Below are 18,609 nucleotides of genomic sequence, written 5' to 3'. Positions count from 1 at the left end.
TTCTTCCCCTTTAATACAAAACACGAACTATCCATTCAAGAGTGAGTACTTGAAGGAATGTCTATTGCAAGACAATATGTGTAAGTTTAATTATAAAAGAGGAGATGGTCTTGAATGTTCACCTAATTAAGCTATCAGCTGGTGCCCACCGATCCCTTGGCGGTCGTCGTTTATGTACAGCGCTACCAAATATTCCAGCTTGTTAATGGACGTAAACACCATCACAGGTCAGTACGATTTGTTCACCAGCAGATCACAGAGAAACTAGATTTGTGTAATCCCAGGAACAGGAAGGTGGATATGGAAACAGTAAGCTAGCTAGAGGCATGTTCATGAGATTATGCATTTGTGTAATTTACTCCCTAATTAACCAGATCGTTTCCAGGTAAGGGTTCCATGAGCAATCTCGCACTCTTGTTGCTATTGGTTTCCAAAACAATGATTAACCAAATTACTCTCTGATTTTTGCTGCGGTATGCTATGATTATCCCTCTATTTAGCAACCAGGTGGACACTAAAGGGCTTGCTTTTAATGAACATTACACTAAGCTCGACGTAATCAGAAAGGAGAGGAGCATTGTCAACAAGCACTAGTGCTAAGATGGAGGGATTGGGATCAATTTGAAAATACAAGAACATACGTGTCCCATTTAGGGAAACGAAAAGGTTATTATATTCATTAACAGTGGTGTACTGTAGGAATATAATGGGATTTGCATCAACAGCATTAAATTAAGGTCAAAGATGTGGGCTTTCTCCACTTTTTAATTATTTATTGTCGTACGTGCATCAATAGAAAAACTAATCTGCCTAGTGTTTTACTGTTTCTTCTTTTGAATTCATTCGTTTTCACATTCTTTTAGATTTGCCTTTCCATTTTGCTTCAATTAGCTTATTATTGGTTCTGCCGTGTCAAAAAAAAATCCCAACGTTTAATTTATGCTCGATTTAAATAAAAAATTGGATTTTTTGTTTAATAAATAATTGAAAATAAATAAATTGAAATTAAGCTTAGTTTTAAAAATATTGTTTTATGCAACAAAGTGGAAGTACGCTCAAGAATCGAGGAAGGAAAGGGGAGGAAAAAAAAACTGCTCTTCATAGACCCATTGAAGTCTCATTGATTACGTCCTTGTTGGGAAATGTAGCCCAAACAAATATTTGTGAAAATTCAAAAAAGAAATTTGTTAATTTTAGATCATGTTTATTTTTTAAAAAGTAATTTTTAAAAAATTATTTTCAAAGTTTTTTTTTATTTATTTGTTATTAGAAAAGTTGGTCAACGAAAAATATTTTTCGGTTAACAGAAAACACTTTCCGGTCAACAGAAAGTACTTTTTAGTCAAAAAAAAATTTGACTTGGTTTTTAGGAAAATGTTTTCCCTTTTAGTTGTGTTTGTTTTCTGAAAAATGATTTTCAAAAAATCACTTTCCAAACTTTATTGTGTTTGTTTGTCATTAGAAAAGTTGGTCAACGAAAAACACTTTCCAATAAAAGGAAAATTTGGCTTTGTTTTCAGGAAAGTGTTTTCCTAAAAAATTTGGACGGGAAACACTTTCCAGAAGTTGTGAAAAATTTAAAAATGTTATTATTTGCTGATTATATCAAATTTGATCTTCAAATTTTTGATTGCTCTATATATACATATATATATATATATATTTATTTATTTTATTTTCGAATATTTATTTTTCAATTTCATCTCTTAAAATTTTATTTTTATATTAACTTTGGTCCTTATTTTTATAATTGGTATTTGCTTTTTTCTTATCATTTTTTTATTGAAATTTTTTATCTATCAAATTGGTTCTTATTCTTTTGATTATTACTTATTTTATTTGAAATAATTTATGAAATATTGATTATTATTATTTTAATTTCTTCATCTTTTTTTTTATTTATTTTTTAGATTTGATCTCTATTATTTGATTATTATTTATTTTATTTGAGATAATTTATGAAATTATATTTTTTTCAATTTTATTCTCATTCAACTTTTTAATTTGTAAGATTTGTTCCTTAATATTTTAATAAATTTGAGAAAAATAAAATATTAATAAGTTATTTTCCAATTCATTTTCCATAACATAACCAAACACTGGAAAATATTTTCCAACTTATTTTTCATTACACTATCAAACATTGAAAAATACTTTCCTGGAATTCACTTTTCCTGGAATTTATTTTTTCAAAAAGAAACTACTTTCAGCAAATAAATGGAGCCTTAGTAAAAAGATATTTTACTTCCAAACACCCCTTCATATATAACTTCCATGAAAAGTCCATCGATCTAAACGATATCAAGGCTTTTTTTTTTTTTTTTTTTTTCATTAAGTTTAGTCGTTGAATTATAATAATTTTTTGATTGAGTTGTGATTTTTATTATACTTGATTCCAAAATTTTTTTTCAATTTAATCCATGTTTTTCTAATAAATCTTTAATTTAATCTCTAGTTTATTCCAACCCAAAACCAACAAATACCCTTAAGAGATGAAGGAGAAGGAAAAGTAAAGAGATAGTCCACATTGTGGTTGTTTCAATGCATGACCGTAATTGTAAATTTGACGGTTTAGCTTGTTAGCTAAAATTGATTGGTCAATTTAATATATTACTGGTCAGATATTATATGAAAAAAAAATCACCCTGAAATTAATCAACTTGATCTTAATTAAATAAGGTACATCAATTCAAAAAACTATATATTTTTTAAGCATGTGCTTCTCGGTTACAAGATCTCGGCTTTTTTTTAATGTTATAACAAGCACCAATGCTTGCACATTTCTTTTGAGGCTGTGTAAAAAGATAATTTGACCCGCAGCCGAGCATAGTATAACTTTCTAGTAATGATCTAAACAAACAGAGCCTAAAGATTTTAATTAATACTATATGCATAGCCTTATCAGTAGTCGGCAAGTTCTTGAATATTGCATTAATTAAGCAACCTTCTTCTTACGCGCACCACGACTATTTTGAACATACTGCAAGCCCAGTAGGCAGTGACAGGCTGGTACTCTTGAGGATCGAACTCGGGACAGTTCAAGCCTTAAAGTTGACCACTAAGCTAGACCCTCAAGTGTAATTAAACAACCTTTGTATATATGGAAGTGTGATGATCAATGCTAGCATTGGTATATTCTCTTTATAATGGAGAATTTCAATGGTCCTTAAACTATATAATGCAGCTGCAAGCATCTTCTTCTGCATTCCAATTTCCAGCTAGTGAACACTTTTTAACTTGAAAAAGAATCAATCCTTTGTAATGGTGGGAATTGTTGTAGGAGATATTTGTGAATATAATAATGGGTATTTTTTTAAAAATTATTTTTGTTTGAAAATATATTAAAATAATATATATATATTTTTTATTTTTATAATGTCTCCAAAGACTTATAGTGTGAAAGACGTGGCATTGTTATTTCACAAGGAGCTCACTAAAGTTATCAATGGAAGAATAAAAAAATTCTCCTATTAATAATTATCTCCTATAATTTATGGATAGTGATACGCTTCTCTTTGATCAAGATCCTACTATGATGTGATTTTATAATCATAAATTGGCATCTTTATAAAACATAATTGGGTCAAAGTAGGTTATGAGCTCGAGGAAGGGGGAAAAAAGATTGCAGGAACTTTGTAATCAAGTACAACAAAGGAAACAAATGAAGGTAAACACAGAAAGATTGAGCATTAATCATAACATATTTTTTTTTATACAAAAAAAAACTAATAGTTTGAACAACTTTTTTGTTTTCTCTTTCAAATGATGCCCTACATTTATATGCTTTTTATTTTTATAAATGTATACGGTATCAAAGTCTAAATTCCAATAGGAAATGTAAAGTGTTTTTTTTAAATAATTTTTTATTTAAAATATATATATATATATAATATTTTTTAGATTTTTTTTTATTTTTGACATTGATACATTCATAATCAAAAAAAAACATTTTAAAAAAAAATTTATTTAATATTTTATCAAACCAAAAACATTTTTTAAAAAACACTTAAAAAACAAAGCACTCTCAAACACCTTAGGGTCTTTGTAAATCTTTTGCAGATAAATCATATTCAAAGTTGAAATCGCTTGCTGGGAATTACAGAAGAAGTAAATATATATCAAGACCAGCTAACAAGTTATAAATCAGTACTTATTTTTATAAAATTACGGATAGGGGCTGGGGCCCTGCCAGCCCTCCCCCCTCCTTCCGCCAAGCTCCGGCCACCAACAAAAAATCTTGATTGTATTTTTCCAATTGGCAAAATGCAAGAGGCATTATTAATTACATAAAACATGTTATGCTTGCTAAGTTTTGCTAAATACGTGATTTGTGCTGGCGTTTGTAGGAAAATTCATGCATGGGGAAAGAAAAAAAATCCACTTTTCGCAACTTTTGCAGTTGCTGATTGAAACCTTTGCTTACCGTGCATTATACGTGAAGATAAAAGGTACTTGACAAAAAAAAAATGAATTATTGGGTCTGGCAGGGACATGGCCGGTGGTTACATGAGAAATCAGACATAGACACGACGGCTGTGTGGTGGTCGCCTTGTCACCCTTACCCATCTTATGTTTATCATGTCAAGAATGCCGATTGTCTCACTGCGTGGAAACACTTTTAAAGAATATTCTATGCATCAAATTAAGGTAATTTTTCACATTGCGGTTAAATTATGTTTGTTAATAAAAAATTTAGTTTAAAATTATTATTGTTTTAATACATATAAAAAAAACTTTAAAAATCAAAACCTGAAACATAACTTTGCTTCATGTTAGACAGCAGCTTCAGCTTGCTGTCAATCTAGAAAAATCCATAGAAATCTTAATCCCTTTTTTCCTTTCACTAATTAAACATCAACTTAAAGTACCGATGCTCCGTTTGAATTCTGATGGGTAACTCTGTTGAATGCCCAGTACGCTTCCTGGGATTTCTTTCTTTTTCAGCAGTATTTGTCCGAGGTTGTTTCATGAAACATGAACAGTAAAGATTATTTCCAGTTCGGACAGCTTTTTTCTTCATTTTCTCATCAAACATGGCACCGAGGATGCTATACACGCTCCTATCTGTCTTAAGTTTTGCCAAATAAACGCAATGATCAATGAACAAATAAAGGTGCTGTATGAGTGATTGTACCTCAAAGTTGAAAACTGGGTATCTACATCAGCTAAAGTAACGGGGCGGTAGAGACTTGAACCTAATAAAGTGGCGTGCGTTAAGGGTTGATTTCAAAATTCTTTACAGGAGAGACACCGAGATCAAAGAGATTTGGCAGAGCTATTTTGATCAACTATTCGATTCCACTCATCAAATGACTTTGGGAACCTTAGGATTCCGTAGGAGGATGGGGACCTCAGCTACACCAGTAGAATTAGGTCTCCTAAAGTCAATGAGGCTTTGAAGAAGATGGGAATAGGAAAAATATGTGGCCGGAGGGTATCCTTTATTGAAGCTTGGAAGTGTCTCGGGAACATTGCAGTGGCATTAAGGATCTGTCTTGGCCTAGTTGTGAGTGAGCTAACCAATGGCAAACAGGCACGAAGCACCGTGATGTGTGCTTTTTGTCAATGATGTGGTTTTAGTCGATGAAATGAGTGAGTGACTCGACAAGATAAGCCATGGAAGAGTACCCTTAAAAGTAAGGATTTCAAAGCTCGGTGGAAGCAGGACGACGAAGAACATGCACCGAGTTTAGTTCTCCTAAATGGAAAAGAGGTTAGATACTTAGGAATTAGGATGGAGTTGTGTGCCGAAGTCTAGTTCTCCTAAAAATATTTAGATTCCTTCCTCCTAAAGAATGGAGAGGCAACATAGAATCGAATAGAGGGTGACTGAAGTTGAGGAGTTCTCCAATTATGTGGTATAAACATAAAATTCCTACCCAAAAAAAAAAAGTATAAGAAAACCATTTAAGTACAACATGGTATGGATAGTGGTATTGAAGGGTTTAAAATCTAACGGCGGATCTATAACTTGATGATATAACATGACTCATAAAAACCGACTTCATTTATTTTGAAATTGAGATTTTTGTCAAAGTTTTTTATTACTCATTACGAATCACCAAGCCTAAATTGTTTATAATAATTATAAAAATAAGTTTATATATATATTTATATTATGGTATGGATTTTTAGTATAAAACATTATTAAAGTTAGGAATTATGATGTTTCAGTATCAAATTTAGCTATGAGTATATGTTTATCCAAAATAAAAAGAAAGTGAATTTTAAATTAATTTCAAATAACAATGTTTATAACATTGTGTGCTCTGAAATTATAAAAAAAAAAATCATGAGAACGCAGAGAAGAAAATATATGTAAATATTTACATGACTTGGTATAATTTTCAGAAAGAAAATAGGAATGAATTCATTAAAAAAATAATATAATGAGAGAAAGAAAGGCAACAGTTCGAGATGGGCCTAGCACTTAGTCCATGTTGCAGATTAGCACACAGTCCGGCCCAATTGCAGCATCAAAAAAGGAAAAGAAGGCTCCCAGATCATCAAGCAGAGAAGCTTTGACGCGTCGTTCAGGTTGGGCTTCTGTTCTGATTTTCATAGCTTGCCGGCCATCATGCAAAACCATCTTTCAATTTTTTTCTCAAAATGCATCAAAACGTGGTTAATGATATTTTTGGTATGTATACCTCTTTAATTTTTTTTCGAGTATATCAGTTTATATTTTTATTATTTAAATGTGTGAACTTTTAATTTTTTTAATCAAGTGTTTTTATTAGATATTGTTGAGTACATGCTTACATAATCATTAAATTGTTGATGTGTTGATCACATGTATATTTATTGACCTAACAAGTTTTTGACCTTTTTTCAAATTATCCAAAATCCAATGGAGGGTTAGATACTTCGTGGTTCCAATGAAATTATATCCAATTTATTTATTTTGGTTATGTCAGTGGTTGAATTGTAAAAATGATTTTTTTAAAAAAAAAAATTAAAAACGAAACATGCCAGCCAAACTGTCTCAATGCTAACCAAGCTCTACTTCAACAATTTGAGATCTAAGAAGAAACATGACAGCTAGAAGAAAAGTAAAGAATTAAACAATAATTATACATGCATTTATACCACTGAAGTTTACTTGTTTTGTTGATCTGAGATGAGGAGAAAAGGTTCGTCTTGTAGTGTAGTGCCCAAAACGAGACATACGAGGGCATGAGAGCCACAAATATAAGTTCAAAATTAGATGTCGGAAGATCACACTGACGGGAAGAACTTGTTGAGATTGAAAGGCAGAGAATAAAATTCTTCACTTCTTGTGTCTGTCTTGAATGACCGGAACCTGTCCCACCAGTGCATCCCTCTGTCCTTCCTGGTTACCGTGTCTTTTTTATGCAATGTGACATCCAAGAACATTGCCAAGAAGCCAGCAACAAAAGGTTCTGACGAGAATGGCACGTTGATCATGTCATTGAACTGTCAGAAGATACAATATCATGAGCTTCCTCGTCGATGAACGGGACAAAATTGGTCAAAAAATCTGATAAGAGGGAGAGAGTCATAAGCAGTTACCCATCTTGCACCAGTGTGGACGGGGCCATAACCATGAATTGCTGTGTACTCATTGAAGTATTGTGGTATTGAAAGGCCCATGAAAACAGAGAACCCAAGAATAAACTTAGTTTTGAAGCTGTTTAGGTTGCAGAACTGGAGGATACTGAGACCTGCTGAACCTGTTCATATGATGAAAGGACTGTGATTTCTTGGCCTTGAACTGGATTATATGGTAAGAACTCAAAAAATTCAATAGGACATACCAACGTAGGCAAAGAAAAGGCAATATAAAGCTGCAATAATTGGAGCTGGAATTGAAGCAAAAACAGCTCCAAATTTTCCTGCGGGGAAAAGCAAGTAAGCAGTATTGTACTTTTTAATGGAGAGAGAGAGTTACATGATTCACTCACCAAGAATGGAAAAGAAAATCATGAACCCTGCTGATATTTGAACAACCCTTCGACTGCCAACACGTGTCAATGCCAACAATCCAGCATTTTCACTGCAGTTAACCGAAGCAAGTTTCTGATTCCAGTATAAGGGTGAAATAGAAAAGGACCAAATTTGGTGGGAGATTAAAAAGCTTTTTCAGTTCAAAGAAAAGGAGGATTCTACGCGTGAATCTTACACAGATACTGATGATCCACTCCCAGTTCCAAATATTCCGGAAAAGAGAATTCCAACTCCCTGAGATCAACATGAAAGAGATAAATAAAAAAAAAAGGGTTAAAACACTTCGGAAAATCACTCAGCCAACCAATCAGGTTGCAGTTACAAAGGGTGTCCAGCTTCAGCCATGGAAAATTCAGTGAGATCGTATCATTCTGTCATATCATTTAGTTTCAACTTGTATATAGTACGTTCAAAATATGCAAGGGCACGTAAAAATTTGAGCTTGATTGACTATCTATAGAAATTTGATTAAAAGAGAACTGCACCCTCTATATTTTCTGTTTGTGTACGTGTGAAACAAGTACACTGCAAAGTTTATAGCAAAACATAAAAGCTATACCTGCCAACCAACACCACGGCTAAGTATGGAAGGTGGAACTGGAGTTGCACTTGCATACCTAGATACAGCAATGAAGGCACCAGTGGACTGTTTGAACACAGTGAAAAATGAGCGAGTAAATTTCACATATTATGAATCAAGATACAGCAATGAAGTTACGGGTTGACTATTTGACCACGGAAAGTGGAAAATGAGCAAGTAAATTTCATAGATAATGAATCAAGAAAAGCTATCAAGTCCTAACAAGGTGTCGTCGTCAAGTTAAACATTTCACGGAGTAAAAAACTCAAGTTAAACAGAGGTTTTCTCCAAGTGTTGAACAAGAGCCAGAGATAAGGTGATTCCAAAATTTGTAATACATGCGGGGGGAAATAACATATTTGAGGCAATTTAATTATTAAATAGAAGAGAAACTGCCTGCTTCAAAATTTGTTGGGTTCGATTCCATAAGCATGAGCTGAGGAATGAAAGAAATTTGGAACACTAAATGGAGAAGGCACCAATTCATATTTAGTAATGCATCTGAGTCATAGCCAAAAGCAACCAACCTCTACTAGTGCAACAAATGAAGTAGCCATCATTGCAAAAGCCTCTCCGGCATCAAAAGTAGGAGCTCCCCATTGGAAAGGGTATGGAACTCTTATCCTACACCAAACAACATTATACAAACAACTATGAGGATCGGTGAGCACCGAAAATTATACTACATTTTGACCTTTTATTCATCAGAGCTGTGACTTTAAAGGAATATCACCGAAAATTATACTACATTTTGACCTTTTATTCATCAGAGCTGTGACTTTAAAGGAATATCCTTTTGATTACAATTGAACACTGTAATTAGTCGAATATCCTTTTGATTACAATTGAACACTGTAATTGGTCGCTTAAAGGAAAAACCCTAGTTTCTCATCCATATAGTTAATTTTGATGTGACATCAAAGTATGTTCAGGTTAAATGAAGATTCTGTAAGAGCCTTACCAAGGAGAAGCACCTATAATTCCTGCTCGGTCAGTTCGGCAGCTAGTTTGGGTTGTGGGTCCTGCATTCTTATATGCCCCACTGACAGTGAGGAGGTGAGCATAGATCCACACAATGACCACAGAGAATATAACAGCAAACCGATCAAATACAGCCCTCTCCCCTCGTATCAAATGGGGCATATACTGCAAAAGCAGTCAAACATTATTTACTCAAATATACACAACCTCCAAGAAGTAAGCCAAAACGTTGATGTTCTCATTAAAGTCCTCTAATGCACTTAAATGCACAGCACATAGGGATTTATACCTGAGAGAATATTAAAAGAAAGATGATCTGTGGTAGTCCAATCTCCACACATTTTGCAAGCTAGAAATCCCAAAGCCGAAGTCATTAATGAATACTAGTAGTAGATGCAGTTTTAAACAAGACCAAAGGAGGAGGAACGGAGCTTAAATACATACTAAAGGGAAACCAAATTCATAAAGCCCAAATCCAGATAGAGCAACCAAAGGAACGGTAGATAATGGACTCAAGAGCCTGGAGAAACACAAAACGTAAAGTGATTGATGTTATTGTGAGAAACTTCTTCGGTATAACCAAGCCATAGTGACTTTCCCAATTATAGAATCTGATAATTATTTGCAAATCAAGTTAGTATATCATGCCCAAGTCATTACAATTCAGAACTAAATCAAGTAAAACAAAAACTTAACTAGATGAGAGAGGAGAGCAGTTCAACAGAGTGAACTTCAATTAGAATGCTGCAAAAAACAACTGGCAATGATTTTAAATAACAAGAATTTATAAAACCTTGCAACATTTCTCCAAAGGCCACTGAAGCCAACAACAATCTGAAGAGTTGAGGCAACAATGAGGGCACCTTGAATTCCACGCATTATCTTTTCAAATTTCTGCAACACAAAAGATAGTTGAATAAGAATCATATATATCAAGTTCAATGTACACAAAGTTTAGTAAGGCCGTATTTACGCAAGGGAAAAATAAAAGGTAACCTCGACAGGATCCACAATGGCACTGTATCGACCGGCCAAGACAATCGAAATGGTAGTCGGCAAATAGCTATAGGAGCCTCCAATAACAGCAGGCAGGCGAGTACCAAACAATGTTTGCAAAAACGTATTTAATCCAGCCACGAATAGCAATGTTTGAATCATCTTCGCCTTTTCCTCCTGAAAACAGTAAGGAATTCACATAAATTTAGAAACAAATACATCGTAATTGATATAACAGAAGCAATAAACATCAAAGAGCAGAATCGCTTACATTTCTGCCCCCCATCTGAGGAACAAGAGTAGTGGGTATGAGCACTGTTGTCCCAAGCATGACCAAGTAATGTTGGAAGCCAAGCAGTATTGCCTCAGCTGCATTTTTTGAAACAACCCCAAGTATCATCAAATCAAGAAACAAATGGAGAGAAAAACGAATAAACATACAAATTAAATGGATTCTATCAAATTCATAAAAACTACAGCAAATGCCAGTACAAGCAAAAGAAAACTAGAAACCCCAATGCTCAGAATGTAAAGATTAACTGATTTTGCACTCAGAACAATTGAACCAGTCATGAAGCACCCAAAAATGATTCAAGAAAAAAAGAACAATAATGACCAAATAAAACAACACGGGAACAAGAAAACTTGGGATTTATAAACAGGAATAGGAAAATTTAAAAGGTGGCAACAAGGAAAACAGGGGAAGTGCAAACAGAAGCATCAAATGGGGTGATAACATGCATAGCAATGGGCTACTAAATATATATAAAAATGTAATATTCCATAATATACAAAAAAAAAAAAGAAATAAAAGAGAGACTGACGCCAAGGAGGAGGGCTAGTAATGCAGTAAGCAATATTTGGAAGCTGATCCTTAACAGGATGTGGCTGCAGCTCTTCCTGCTTTGGTGGTGGCGCGGGTCCTCCACCTCCTGCCATGTCCTTTCTCTCTTTGCTGCTCCTTTTGCTCCTTCTATCCCAAATCTCTCACAAAAATATATATAGTAAAACCCTAACAACAAATACCAAACCACTAAAACCAAGATGCCGCAATCTCCCAAAACGAACAAAAAAAAGAAAGAAACCCCAGAAAACCAGCTAATAAGATAAGAGGCCAAGCCCTGACTCAAAGGAAAGGTGAGTGAAATGATAGCTGTACTAATTAGTAAGAGAAAACAGGGTTGGAGCAGTGAAATTAGCAGAAAGAGAAGGTACAAGGAACTGAAGTAAGAAACATGGTGGTGCTATATATAGCGTAGTACGACAGCCAAGAAAAGAACCAGCTGTCCACCTGGTGAGCAAGCAACGTAATAAAGGTGAGTGTGAACGAAGGCAGAGAAAAAGAAAGAGAGGAAAAAAGCAAAAGCTAGTCTCCCCCAAAGTGAGAGAGAAACCAAAATATACACCTCCCTCTCCCTCTCAGCGCAAACCAAAGGAATCTGCCCCCCTCAAGCTCTCTTCTCTCATTGCTTTTTATTTTTATTTTACGTTGGGTATATTTTCTCTCTCTAGAGATCACAGCCTGGTTGCATCCAGTAACTTCCTCACCAAGTTTGTTATTTGTGTAAAATATCAAATGTTATATTTTAAAATTTCTTTATATTACCCCTATAATTGTTTAAGAAGTTTCAGTTTCACCCTTTTTGACTACCTAATGACTATTAAAGAAAACTCACCTTTCTTCGTATTCTTATCAAATGGGCACCTATATGTCGGCTGTTTTTTTTATATATATAAGTTACTTTTAACTATCTTATAGATTCATTAATGTTCCACTTCAGTGTTTATAGTCTAAGATTTTTCAATTCCACTTCTATATTGTTTTAAGAATTTTCAAATATTTCACCTATTATATACTATTGGATCGATGATAAAAAAAAAAAAAAGTTAAAAAATTTATCTTGTTGATATTTAAATTTTAACATTTCTTGTATTTCTTTTGCTTTTCTTCAATGATGATAATTTTATTTGAACATGATGGACAAAAATTATCATCGTAAAAAAGCACTTGAAAACTAAATTTAAAATTTCCTATATTTGGTTAGGGTAACACAAGAATATCTTGGAAACTAAAAGGGTAGGATTGAGAAATTGTATGTTACAAAAGTTAGAAGTGGAGCATTAGGAGGGGGAAAAAAAAGAAAAAAAAAATTTACGCTACTAGTAAATATCCTCTAGCTAGAAAGAAGAATTATTATTATATTAACTAAAAGCTTAAACTACTAGCTAGACAGATCAGATTCGGAGCAGAAGTAATTGATAAATCTTTATGCTTTCCCTTTTCTTGTGTTACTCTCCTGCTAGTTACTTTCTAGCTAGATAATTTATTAACTACTATACTCCCTATATATTTAGGCAAATTAATATACTGCTACTCATCGTAGTGGTGGGAGAAATTAATCCAAAGGGGACGTGTTAATTTGCACTGCAATGAGTACTGCTACGTATAATGTGCGGGCAATTTCTTCAAAATAAAGCAAGGGATTATGCACAGTAGAGATAGATAACATTTTTTATGTTGTTGCCGGGAAAGGAATATCGGATTTTGTAAGACCGATGGTGATTAGTCTCTCTTTCCCTTCAAGTGTTTGTCAAATCTCTACGCCAACCCCAGTTTTCCGTTCTGCACCTCTCTCTGTCGTTAATTTCTTGCTTCTGGTTCATCCGGTGGGTTCTTATAGATGAACAGGCCTTAATTTGGAAGTCAAAATTAACCTCATCTCTCTCCCTCTCTGTACACACAAACATATATTCACTCCTTCGTGCATGCATTAATTCCCAATCATGTTGTTGTGTTGTCTAGCTGCTGGTAATTCTACATTTGCCACATGAAATATATGCTGTGCTTTATTATCTGCTTATGCTGCAGGGAAAAGATGCATCCTCTATGGATATATTGTATGCCTTCTCAGTTGTCATGCAAACATATCTACAAACAGTTGGGGAGGGTGGAATTGATTATTGGGTAAAAAAAATTGAGGGCTAATAATTAAGGTCTAGAATGAATATATGCCTAAAAATCAGAGACTAGAGTGATTTAAAAAAAAACATTTGGGAGCCCATGGGCGATCGATGGCTCCTCGACCTATGCTTACGTGCCTCACCTGCATGCAAACTTCTCATAAAATGATAGTCATTTTAATTGACCGCCTATCTTATATTATATATTATATACATATGATTTAACCGTTAAATATCATATATATAGGTTATAAATTTTTTTTGAGAAATATATATTAAAAAAATCATGAACGGCTGATAATTAATTTCTCAATGATAACTTTATCATATTATAAATAATTATATTTTTATCGTAACTTTTGTGGAGGTTAATTTTATTACCCATGTTTAATGATATTTATTTTGATGTTTACAAGGAAATATATGCAACTCACATGTTACTTAATAGAAAACAATAAATAGAATGTACATAAATGGCTAAAAATTCAGGGAGTCTTTTGTATGAATTAGCTCTCAAACTTTGGATAAGCGTGCATGGCCTATGACAATTTATAGCTATATTACGATACGATCCACTGATATATTCATCTACTTCTGGGAGATGTTGATGTGTATTTATTTCTTATAACGTGATTTTCAAGAACATGAAAGTGATTAGTTTGTGTTAAAAAAAAATAAAAATTTTATGTCTTTGTTGGGTTTTAATTATACATTCCTGAAAATTCATAGATAATTTAAAATAAAATTATAATTAATTTTACCCTTAAATTAAGATTACTATCATTAGTAAAAGTATGAATATTGGTCCATTTAACAACAAATAATTTAGGTAAAAATATTTGTTCTTACATTTTGAAAGAAAAATTGTCCCTTGTTTTAGATGGGATGCAGTGCCCAACATTGTGTGAGAAAAAAAAAAGGACAAATTTTCTAGAAATTTAAGACTTTTAACCAGAAAAAATTTAAAATGTCTTTAAAAACATCTTTATTTGTATTAAAGAAACATCTTAATTTAAAATTTTAAAAGGTTAAAAAGAAACATTCTTATATTACTTTAACGGTAGTTCCCTAGTTATAGGCTAAGCCGGAGGATGCGGTTGTAATCTAATTAATAAATATATTAATTGTATTAAAGCATTGCTTATTATATCATATAGTGTATTATTAATTTAAGAAATCTTTTTAATATAAGTTTTTTATGTCAAAGGTAATATCCAAATTTTTTTAAAACACTTGATTTGTTGCAAGTGTAATTATGCTTTTAGAGATACACTAAAGGTTTTGATTAAATAAAAACCCATGTTAAAAATGAATATCTAACCACATATTTCCTTAAAAAAAAACTATTAACCTTATTTAAAAAAAAAAAAAAACCTTATTAATATACCCCTTTAGTCTTGGGCAAACTCACTTTTCCCATCAAGTTCTTATAGCACGCCCTCATCTTTTCTTTCATTAAAAGAAGGTTTAGTGTTGTCGCTCTCATATCTAGAATAAATTCTTATGGTTAGAGATTTTTGACTAATAAATATGTCAAATCTAAAATATTTGGATTCAATATTATCAAGTTTTTAAAATTATATGAATCATTCTAGATTATTCATTAAAATAAAAAAATATTGAAGGTATGATAAATCAACATATTTCTTCCATATAAAATTATTCGTACTGATATAATAATTTTTCACATTCATAAGTGTATCATTATATATCTGTTGTTAATATCATTAGAAAGCAAAAGACCTTCTAGTTTTTTTTTATTTTATTTGAAAACAATAAAATTTAAAGACTACAAATAACTCTTGAACCATTTAAGTAAAAGTTCATAACTTTTTTATCTCATGAGATAAACTTATAGATTTCATAGCATTAAATTCAGTTAAAAATTCAAGAATAAATATCTTTATTTTTAAAATTTAAGATTCTTTTCAAATATTTATTGTCTTTCCTATATATATTGACTTTATTATCGGAGGGTCTTTCAGTTTCCCAATTGAAACTATTTTTCTAGGTGTTGAAGTTTCAAGTCTATAATTTCTAAGACTAAAGAGATAAAATCCAAGGACTTGAATATATTAATTAATCATTATTCAAAACACTAAATCACTTGTTATTTATATATCTTGAATTTTGAAACATTAGAAACGATCTATGATATGTTTTGTCTGGAACTCTATTAATCAAATTATCATTGAAATTAATCATAATTATCGTTGAAATTTTATATTTACGATATCTAAAATATTTTTTCAATCTCCCAAATGATATCTTGAAATTAAAAATTATTTCAAAACTTTAATTAAACTTTTGAGATTTTAGTTTTTTAACCTGAAAAATCTAAGTCTTAAAAAGGTCAAATCATGTTATGATTGGGTTTAAAATTGATTCAAATGAACTCATATCAATAAGTAAAAAAAAAAAAAATGATGTTTTTTGGATTCCAGTGTTTAGTGGCTTTTAGCTTTTTTATATATATAATAAAAAAGAAGAAAAATTATGATCTCCGGTCTATATAAAGTAATTATAAAACTCACAGCTATCAATAAACTATTTATATTAGCTGAGAAAAAGAAAGTGTATTAATTTTAACTAAAAAAATGATATTGACACGTAAAAAATGTTCAAAATCCCTTTAACTAGCAAAATAATCAATTAGTGAACAAATTACTTGCGCAATTAAAGTATAATCGACAAAATCACATAAAAAATGAAGAAGAAGAACAGGGTAGAAAGAAAGGTAAGAACTCCTGTCTTGGGATGCAACGTTATTTTCAAAAAGCGCCATTATTTGGTATTGCGTTTGGAATCAGAGTTAAGTAATATTTTTTTTATTTTTATATTTTAATATATTGATATAAAAAATAAAATTTTAATATATTTTTAAATAAAAATATTTTAAAAAACAATCATTTCTTACATTTAAATTTCAAATATCCGTTTCACTCCGGCGCAGCACCGGTCATTGCCGTTGAGCTAAAGTTCGGAATTTTCATGGTGGACGCCATTTGGCGACCCCACCTAAAGGTCCTAAAACAAATTTAAAACGGGAAGGAATCCCTGCCCGGCGTACAAAAGCAGCCTCGCCTTCCTCCCTCCACCCTTAAGACGTGATTATCAAATAAATAAATAGACATGGATGCATCAACTTTAGAAAAAGCAAAGGAGATCAAAAAGCATCCTCTGCACAGAAACCCTAAAAATAGCAGGAACTTTGATTGATCAACTCCTCAGCCTCCACACTCATTCAAAGAGTCTAACTTTCAAAATCTTGATTAATCTATCCTTGTACTTTATTTTATCTTACAACTTCATCCTCCGTCGATTAGTTTCCTTTTATTAAACTCCAATTTTGTCAAGTAGAATACTATATAGTAGTTATGTCTTAAACATTAAAAAAAAAAAAAAAGGGATGAAATGACTTCAAATAAACAACTCAATTTATTTATTTTAAAAAAAATATATATTTATAGTTTTAATGACAATGGAAATGCCCAAACGAATCTTTACACATACTGATATGTCACCATCTAATGTGATTTCGGTTGACTCGGCAAGACCCAGTTACAAATATGAATGCAACCCGTTGATTTTTTTACTAAAACAGCGTCGTTTTGATTTATAAAAAAAAATTGATTCGGGTGACCAGATGACCCAGTCAAAACCCAGAACCCGGAGCCTTGGACTGGAGCGGGTCTAACAAAATAAGGTTTTTAGTTTTGTTTCCAGGTTTTTAAAATTTTCTGGGTTTTAAAGTTTGATTTTTCATTTATATAGTGATTTAAGGTGCATTTTCATATAAAAAATGGCAGAATGATATATGGTAGAGAATATAAATATAGAAGGGCATGTGAGAATGCAAGATTTACAAATAAAATAAACGTGAGAATGGTTCGATAAATAAACAAGGATAGATAAATCAATATCCTAGCATCGAAAATAATAAAAGGCTATGTTTTGTTTTTATTTTTCGGTACTCGTTCTTTAATTTCTTTTACAATAAACTAAAATTCTATTTAGTGAAATTTATTTTTGATTAAACACCAGAACATTCTTAAGAACTTCGCATACATGATAGCATAAAAATAAATAAATTTCAACACATAAAATGATATTAATATCAATTACAGAGATGAAATAAAATAAAGAAATGAAAAAAAAGAAGAAGAAGAAGAAGCAATGGCATGCTTGATGTCTTGTAAAGGAAGAACAACGCAGCATGGTGAAAATGATCGGGAGACACGGTGCTCCCTCTCCCTTTGACTACTGCTTAATTGCTGAGGCTTTTTGCCTTTGGGAAATGATGTGGTTAGAGCCTAGAGGTCTTTTTCAGTACGGCCTAAAGCGAATTTTTGTTCCCAAAATAGGTCCCATCATTTTGGACATGAAAAATTTATAAAAAAAAAATTCGAGAATTTTTTCAAACTTTAATAATAAGTTCTCGTTTTTGCCGTGTCTCCTACAAATACCTACAAGCCACTGATGATTAGGTAATTTTTTGAATTGTGTTACTGGTACTTTTTTAAATAGTTTTTTAAAAATATATATTAAAATAATTTTTTTATTTTTATCATCAATACATTAAAAAAATTTTTTTTAAAAAACTAAAAAATAAATTTAATTCTTTTTTATATCAAACCACTTTTAAAATACACCAAAAAACAGTTATGAACGCGCTCTTTTAATCCTTTACTTCCCACACAACTTTAGAAATAAGATTTTGCATGGAACATCTCTTTGCTTGCAAAATATTTTTCTAACCTTTTTCAAGTAATTTTTTTATCATTTATTTTTTAAAACAAGATAAGATACGGATTATAATTTTATCTAAACTCGATAAATGCTAACTCAAGTGGCTATAAATTTTTTAGATTCGATCAGGTTCATTAAAACCTGAAGAAAAAATCATTGTTTGAAAAATTACATGTATAACAAGCTAATTAATATTAAATAATTGTGAATTATAACATTTAAATTCAGTACATGTTCGTTTTATAAACACCCCCGAAACCTAATCATATTTCATACCCTGTCAGATTCACATTGAGTTTATATAATTATTTTAGATTCGGGTTCAGGGTTCATTCCATATGGAAAGTAAAAGACTCAACCCAGAAGTATTAATT

The 18,609-nt window shown here is 31.8% G+C and overlaps 1 protein-coding gene across 1 annotated transcript; it reads right to left on the bottom strand.

Moving 5' to 3' along the window:
* Positions 1-7,042: 7,042 nt before the first annotated feature.
* Positions 7,043-12,010, bottom strand: LOC118055231 (nucleobase-ascorbate transporter 6). Its single transcript, XM_035067059.2, has 14 exons — positions 11,350-12,010; positions 10,797-10,894; positions 10,526-10,702; positions 10,323-10,423; positions 9,974-10,049; positions 9,819-9,878; positions 9,510-9,694; positions 9,076-9,172; positions 8,528-8,614; positions 8,144-8,202; positions 7,926-8,017; positions 7,779-7,856; positions 7,534-7,694; positions 7,043-7,437 (listed from the first exon to the last, which is right to left on the bottom strand). The coding sequence occupies exons 1-14, from the start codon at positions 11,462-11,464 to the stop codon at positions 7,219-7,221; spliced, it is 1,605 nt and encodes a 534-aa protein (XP_034922950.1). The 5' UTR covers positions 11,465-12,010; the 3' UTR covers positions 7,043-7,218.
* Positions 12,011-18,609: the final 6,599 nt, after the last annotated feature.

This window comes from Populus alba, chromosome 8 (assembly GCF_005239225.2).
Source record: "Populus alba chromosome 8, ASM523922v2, whole genome shotgun sequence".
NCBI lineage: Eukaryota > Viridiplantae > Streptophyta > Magnoliopsida > Malpighiales > Salicaceae > Populus > Populus alba.
Note: the sequence above shows the minus strand (reverse complement) of the source record. Positions and strands in the feature narration are given on the sequence as shown.

Coding starts and splice junctions, on each gene's coding strand:
- LOC118055231 (XM_035067059.2), bottom strand. CDS start 11,464: ATGGCAGGAGGTGGAGGACCCGCGCCACCACCAAAGCAGGAAGAGCTG. Junction 10,424..10,525: donor CCATTGTGGATCCTGTCGAG/GTTACCTTTTAT, acceptor TTTGTGTTGCAG/AAATTTGAAAAGATAATGCG. Junction 7,857..7,925: donor GATTTTCTTTTCCATTCTTG/GTGAGTGAATCA, acceptor TTTTCCCCGCAG/GAAAATTTGGAGCTGTTTTT.